Raw genomic sequence first — 7,548 nt, 5'->3', positions numbered from 1 at the left:
GTCCTGGTCTGTCTCTGGGCTCTTAGGGATGTTTAAATAAGTCTTTTACTACTGGTATTGAGCAGCAAATCTAAAATTTGTCTGGAACAGCACCTTTCCCGGGTCTAGTGACTCTCTCCATCTATAAGCACAGCTCAGAGGAGGTGACTTTTTTTTTTTCCTGAGCAATTCTGGACTCTGAAAGTAACAAAAACCTCCCCCAGGCCTCTGCTTTAAAAATCCAATTCTTTCTGTCCACCGGCGGGAGCTGATGAGGATTTTAACGTCCCGAGGGCAGCACGCCGGAGTCTTGGATTTGAAATTAAAGAGTTCTGTGAAGCCCATCTCAACACTGAGTCAGTTCATCCCATCACCCTTATACATTCCTCCTCCCCCCCTTACTCTCTTGCTTTGTTGACCTTCCTCTACATCGGTCACTAAGTGCTGGTCAAGGGTCCTTTCGGTTTTTTTCTACCCGTAACATGAAGATAAGCCCTGGCCGGGCGGCTCGATCCGCTCCCACCAGGCTGCAGGCAGTGCTGCTCCTCCACCCAGTTTTCTTGCTGCAAAGTGGTTTTAAGTATGTAACCAAAATGTGATTTTACTGTCCTAACTCTTTGGGTACCACCCATGAAATCCTTGCTTTAAGATCGGTGAGATCCTGGATTCATTCTACCGTGAAAGGACAAATAAAAACCAGTCGTGTTCCCGGAGATGAAAAAAAGGAAAAGAAGATTTATCTTTCCTTTTTTATGTTTTATGCTCTTGATTCAAGCTTATTTCTCACCTCAATCCAAACTAAATCTTACCATTCTTTACTTTTTTTCTTGGTTTTTTTTTTTCTTTTTGCCATTTAGACTGTGGCAACCAGGCTTTATAAAAACTTACCGGTGATCAGAGCTTTACTGCATTAGATTAACTCCTGCCTGTCCTAAATAAAACAGTCTGTGTTACCTTCCACGATGACCACCAGCTCCTTTTTGGTTTGCAGAGCCTGCCCATAAAATAAATCTAATTTAAATTACTACTTCCAGCGGCGCTCTGAGGCTGATTTATTCCCCTTCCTCCCACAGGAGTTTGCCTTTATTCATTAAATCTGGCTGTTTTAAGCACCTGCGCTGTGTGATCTTTTAAAATGAAGATAACTCTGCGAGGTATTGATTATTTTTAGATTATCTAAGGACCTTCAATTACATCCTGCGCGTCGCCGCGCGTTACACTAGCTCATTCCAGCAGCTTTGATCATTTTAAACAGAAGGTCAGTTTACTGCGTGGTTGGGTTAAGCTTTAATTTCTTTGATGCTGTTACTTCCTTGGGTGATCTGCAAGATTTACGAGGCTGTTTCGTGGTGGTTTTTTTTTTTTTCTGACAGATACCACGCGGCAGCCGAGACCCGGCGAAGTAAATGGCAAAGGTGAGCGGTCACGGCTGGGCTTGTCTCGTCCGACTTGGCTGATAATTCCTCTGAAAAAAATTGAGTTTTCATACGAAGCACATGCATGAATCCCCACTAGCAGATAAGTTAGCCCTGCATTTACATTTTTAAGGTGCATTTCCTTACCCAGACACTCAGTAAAGATCTATTTGAGAGCGTGGATGTATGTGTGTTTAGAAATACACACGTGTACACACGCTTCTGTTCTTTATGTCGGTGGCAATGAGCCTGTTTTCACTCTGGAAGGGAGAGAAATGTTCCCTTTTAGTTCGTTTGATTTTGATGTTCCCTTTTATCTCTCTCTCTCATCCCATTCTAGTCTTTAATCATAAATGCTTTCAAATTAAGGGCCTTGGCAGCCCGGCTCTAACGTGTTCCACACCTTGGGGATGGAGGGAAGGTCCCTATTGCTCCAGAAAGGGGAGAAGTTATGAAAAAGCAGCATTTTTGGGCCCACAGAAAGCTCCCAACACGTTCTGAGCAGGTGTCTGAGCACCAGTTGGTGTGGAGAGGGGATGCTGAATGCAGCAATTAGGAAGTGGGTATTTGCCGTCTGCCAGTGTTGCCCAGAATAGATTTTAAGTTCTTTCTCCCCTGAGCACCTGGACGTGTCGTCTTAACTCTGAACTTTCCCTTCCAAGCCGTTAATTTCTGGCTGTGTTTCCTGTTCTCCCTGTATCCAGATTACCACTTTGTGACCAGAGAGGTAATGCAGAAAGAAATCGACGCCGGGGAATTCATCGAGCACGCGGAGTTCTCCGGAAACATGTACGGGACGAGGTACGAAGCTTGTCAAGATGATGGTGAAGGAAAAAACCATTTTAACTTTCCTTTTGATAACAGGGCCCTCGTCAGCTTTATCAAGGTGGCAGAATCGCCTCTCGCAGAGGCAGCTGCTCATAATTAAATCCTTGTCGTGTTCTGAGGTTCTCCGTACCCTCCTCTGGTGTTTGAGGGTTGCAGAAGCAAATCATATTCTTAACGTTTTTCTTGCACGGGGGTGATTTTCAGCCTCTTTATGCTCTTAATATCTTCCAAGTGCTTGCAGAGAACAGTGGGCAGAGCGGGAACTTCCTCTCATTGTCCCTGCCTTACCCTAACGGGCTGAATACGATGAATTCAGGAGAAGTGACCATTTCTGTACCGACTTGTGAAACAAATCCGTGTGCCGCTTTGGCGAAGCGGTTGCTTACGAGTAAATAAATCGCCCGGCACCCCAGGCTGGGGTTCAAGCGTGAGGGGCTTTTTAAAATACCGTTGCCCTGGGCCTTGGAGCTCATGATCAACAAAACACGAAGCTGCAGTTAGAAGTCAGATACAGAATTATTTTGAGAAAACCGCAGTACTGTAGTAAAGGTCCTGCTAAGGAGGAAAGTTCAATGTACCTCATGATACTTATTTTGAAGGAAATTTGACTGAAATTCTTTTCGAGAAGACTTAACGTTTCTTTGAGAGCTCAGTGTGCTTTTCTGGAGGATTTTTTTTCCTTCCAAGGATGGTTTTTTTGTGGGAGCTGCTGGTGTAAAGCGCCCACACTTGAACGTGCTCTGAAGGAACCCTTGTTGGTGATGTTGCATTTCTGTAGCATTGCTCAGGGCAGCCTAGTGGAGGTCTGGGTCTGGCCTTCCTCCTTCTGAGGCCGACGGAGGAGCACAATCCCCTGCCCTGGCCTCGATAACGTTGCTGGTTTGGCAAGAGAAACGAAACCTCACGGCTCATCTTCCAAATACCCAGAGCCAAGGAGAAACTGAGTTCAGACTCCTTAATCCCTGGCTTCATCCTGCGTAGGACTGGCTTCCGTCCTGCACGTGTCTCCTGCTTAATCCAGCGCGGGGCAGACGGCTGCTTTCCGATTCCCGACACATAAGTGGAGTTGATTTTTGGTGCCTTTTCCTTGGGGTGGCTGCTGAGGAGGCATCTCAGCCAATTTCCTTGCAATTTTCACTGATTCGGTACTTGAACCAAACTAGATGATGCGCCTGGGTTTGTTTCCAAGGTGCTTTTCTCCCTGGGTGTGCAGGGCAAGAGGCTGAAATTTACCCAAACCACCTCATTTGCAACCAAAAGAAGTACAGAAACTCTCCAAGCCTCTATTTCCTCTAAAATTGCCCGAGGAGGTTTCTAATCAGGGGTGTGATAAAAAGGAGTCCCTCGTGCTTGTCAGAATAGTTGAAGTTTTGACAAATCCTTTGTGCTCGCTAAATCTCATCGGTTCATAATAAAAAATAACAAAGAATTAAGAGCCCTGAAAGGGACAGCACACAGAAACCAGAATTTCTTTGAAGCCGCCTTAAATTAGAGGCTGAAATCAGGAGGGCAGGCGTGGGATCGATCTCTCTGGGCTCTGACAGCTGCTGGCTCTTTGCAGATTGGTTGTAGTGGCGACACCAGGCAAAACCTGCGGCTTGCACGCAGCAAACCAAACTGCTTTGGGGAGGTTTTTTACCAAACTGCTTTGGGGAGGTTTGTTGTGGTTTTGCAGTGGTTGAGGCTTAGATCCAGGCTCTCTCTGCTGCCCCACTTGGGCAAGGCAGAAAACCTCTGTGTTTGTCTAGGGCGTAGGGGCTGGACTCACAGCTTTGCTTCAGCTTTCTCCTTCCTCTTGGGGTTTGTGACCTGCGTTGTGGGACCTCCCAGGTCAGGAGGAAAGTCACCAGCCACTGTAAAATCTTCTTGTAATCTCTTCGGTCGCTGTGTGACTTCCCGAGTTCACGACCTCAAAACCTGCAGTGCCAGCCCTGAGCTCCTGGCAGGGACCTCTCTCTCTCTGTGCTGTCCCATCACACCACGGAGCTCTGGGTTGAAGACGAATCTGTGCCCAGAAATGTGCAAATACTGCCTGAAAATTTCGTCCAGGTACCTCCAGTGCACCAGGAGAAGCACTTTTCAAGCGAGAATTGGAGGTGTTCAGGAACAAGCTCACCGTTCCCCCACGCTGGGGAGAGAGTCCTTCCTGTTGTCTTCAACGACATATGAGAGCCATCACTGACAAAGCATTTTCTTTTTCCTCTGCCCTCAGTAAAGGTGCGGTGCAGGCTGTTCAGGCCCAGAACCAGATCTGCGTCCTTGACATCGACATCCAGGGCGTGAAGAACATCAAGAAGACAGACCTGAACCCCATCTACATCTCCGTGCAGCCCCCGTCCCTGGACATCTTGGTGAGCGACCGCCTCCCTTTGCCGTTAGGCGGTTAGAGGTAATCAGCGTCTTGCTCTGAAGCAAGGGGGGGTTCCCCTCTCCTCCTTGATTCATCTGCATGTTTTTAAGGGCCGTAAAGCAGGTGGGGAGGACATTTCTGAGCACACCCGTCCTCTCAGCCCAGTCCAAGCCCCCCAGCCTCGGCTCCCAGGGATAAAACTTCCCAGGCTCTGTTTTTTGAGTCCCTGCTGTGCAGTTCCCACACCTGCATTGGGGTAGAGAGTCTATTGCAGCCTTGGCCAACCTTTAAAAACCTCGATTGTGCTCAGCGCTGGGGAAAGGAAGAGATTTTTGCCTCCAGAAAGTTAAATCAAGGGGGGCTGGTTCTTTGCAGCACCATAAACCCTGTCCTCCTCTGGTCTCTCGGGGCCCTGTACAGCAGCGATTGCGACGTGCCTTTCGCAGAAATGAAGTTGCTGTTGTGGTTTGGAGAGGGATGTGGGCACACATGTGTGACCTGCTGAAGCCACACGAGTGGCAGTGAAGGGCCTGGGCTCTCTCCTTGTGCTCTCAGTCGAGCTGTGTTACTCGTTGAGTTTGCACAGGAGGGAGCCAATGGTGCCAGATGCCCGAGCCCAGCAGAGAGATTTTATCTCCCAGCAGTACCTGCAGAAAAAACCAAACAAACTCAAAACAGAACAGGAGGAGGAAAAAAAAGAGAAACTGAGGACTCAAGCTCTGGGTAGATCTTGAGCCCAGCCTCAGCTTGGTTTGCTCTGGGCTCTGACTGAGGCCTCTTGCCCTTTGCAGAGCGATATTTCACGTGCCCAGGGTCGCCAGCAGGCAGCGCTGGCTGGTGGGGTGGATGGTGATTTCCTTGTGCTGCGTTCGGAAAGGTAATTTCTTTAATACGTTTGTCATTTGGTTTAGGAAAAAAGATTACGTGACCGAAAGACTGAGACAGAAGAAAGTTTACAGAAGCGTTTGACTGCGGCCCGTGTAGATTTGGAACTTAGTAAGTGCCTTAAAGTGATTTGCGTGGGGAGAGGGGTTGCACTGGCGGCGTAGGAGCAGGGATATCGGGCTTGTGTTCTCCGAGGAGCGCTGGCAGGGCTTGGGCATCGGCCGAGTTTGATCGGAGCACCGCGCTGCGTCGCTTCCCACTGCAGTTCCTTGTGAGCAGCTGGCACAGAAGCGTGTTAGCCGTGGCTGAAATACTAATATTAAAGTGCCACGTGAAGGATGACACAGGGAAAGCTGAGTGGTGAGGTCGACACACCAGAGGGACAGGATATCATCCAGAGGGACCCTGGGCAAGCTGGAGAAGTGGGCCCATGAGGTTCAACAAGGCCAAGTGCAAGATCCTGCACCTGGGTCAGGCCAGTCCTCATTATCAGTACAGGCTGGAGGTGATGTGCTAGAGAGCAGCCCTGAGGAGAAGGACTTGGGGGTGTTGGTGGGCGAAAAGCTGGATGTGAGCCACCAATGTGCGCCGGCAGCCCAGAAGGCCGATCGCATCCTGGGCTGCATCGCAAGAAGCGTGGCCAGCAGCTGGAGAGAGGGGATTCTGCCCCTCTGCTCTGCTCTGGTGAGCTGCGCCCAGCTCTGGAGCCCTCAGCACAAGGAGGACACGGACCTGTTGGAGCGGGTCCAAAAGAGGCCACAAAGATGATCAGAGCACTGGAGCACCTCTCCTGTGAGGACAGGCTGAGAGAGTTGGAGTTGCTCAGCCTGGAGACAAAAAGGCTCTGAGGAGACCTTAGAGTGGCCTCCCAGTGCCTGGAGGGGCTACAGGAAAGCTGGGGAGGGACGTTTACAGGGGAATGTAGTGACAGGAGGAGGGGCAACGGTTTTAAGCTAGAGCAGGGTAGATTTAGAGTAGGCATTAGGAGCTCTTTACTCTGAGGGTGGTGAAACACTGGCACAGGCTGCCCGGAGAGGTGGTGGAGGCTCCATCCCTGGAGACATTTGAGGTCAGACTTGATGGGGCTCTGAGCAACCTGATGGAGTTAAAGATGTCCCTGCTTACTGCAGGGGAGTTGGACTAGATGGCCTCTAAAGGTCTCTTCCAGCCCAGCAGATTCTGTGATTCTGTGATTCTGTGTTCTAACTCCTCTGTCCTTGCCTCCTTCCCCAGGTAGAGAGCCTGGCCTGTTTGACCTGGTCATTATTAATGATGATTTAGAAAAAGCCTATTCGGAACTGAAGGAGATGCTCCTGGAGGTGAGTCACTGGGGGCTTTTCCGTCTCACTCCCCGGGCAGGCGTGACCTCTGGGCTGAGCAGGTCAGGGTCTGTCTGTCTCTTGGTCCTGTGATGCTGTGGAGCTGGTCAGAGGAGATGATCTCTCCTGGTCTGCAGAGCTGTGAAGCTCTTCAAGTTGTTCCCAAAGAGCAGCAGATGCTCAGTTGTTTCCCTGATCTCCTTGCAGGAAATCAAGAAGACTCAAGAATCCAGGAAGTCCTGAGCTGAACCTGCTTGGACCTCTTAACTTTGCACATCATTCCCGAAGCACGTCGCACCGTTTTATTCCGAGAGACATTCCCTTTTTAGGCCAATCCTCCTCCCAAGTTACTCTAGGATGTTTCTATTAAAAGGAAAAAACGAAACCCGGTCGCGCTCGTGTTTCTGTTCCCTGCGGGCTCTCCCAGATTCGGACCTCGGGGCAGAGCCGTTCTGTGAGGCCGTAGAGGAGCTGCCTGGGCGGCTGCGGCCCCAGCGTGTAGCTCAGGATATTTGTGGATTTTTTTTATTATTATTTATTTTTTTTGCATTATTTGTGGAGGTACACATCGTGCCACCTAATGCCACTCGACAAAGTGCGGAGCTATTTAGATTGATAAACCCCCGTTTCCACCTGCAGGTGGCTGGCTCCTGATGTCACAAGTGTCAGCGCCCTCTTGTTCCCTCTGGTTCCTGCTTCCTTGTCAGACGTGGCCACAGCTTTTCCAGGCGTTGCCGATCCGTCTGTGCCTGCCACCCTCAGCCTCCCGCGG

At 49.8% G+C, this 7,548-nt stretch overlaps 1 protein-coding gene across 1 annotated transcript in view; it reads left to right on the top strand.

Annotated features, from left to right (window-relative positions):
* GUK1 (guanylate kinase 1) overlaps nucleotides 1–7,162 on the top strand; it is a 7,408-nt gene extending 246 nt beyond the window's left edge. The window contains exons 2-7 of the mRNA XM_009871672.1: nucleotides 1,353–1,394; nucleotides 2,099–2,195; nucleotides 4,435–4,573; nucleotides 5,484–5,572; nucleotides 6,695–6,776; nucleotides 6,984–7,162. Of these exons, the coding sequence (XP_009869974.1) occupies nucleotides 1,353–1,394; nucleotides 2,099–2,195; nucleotides 4,435–4,573; nucleotides 5,484–5,572; nucleotides 6,695–6,776; nucleotides 6,984–7,019 (485 nt within the window). The 3' untranslated portion in view covers nucleotides 7,020–7,162. The remainder of the gene's footprint in view (nucleotides 1–1,352; nucleotides 1,395–2,098; nucleotides 2,196–4,434; nucleotides 4,574–5,483; nucleotides 5,573–6,694; nucleotides 6,777–6,983) is intronic.
* Nucleotides 7,163–7,548: the final 386 nt, after the last annotated feature.

This window comes from Apaloderma vittatum, unplaced genomic scaffold (assembly GCF_000703405.1).
Source record: "Apaloderma vittatum isolate BGI_N311 unplaced genomic scaffold, ASM70340v1 scaffold5636, whole genome shotgun sequence".
Classification (NCBI taxonomy): Eukaryota; Metazoa; Chordata; class Aves; order Trogoniformes; family Trogonidae; genus Apaloderma; species Apaloderma vittatum.
This window is presented reverse-complemented; position numbering and strand designations above follow the sequence as displayed.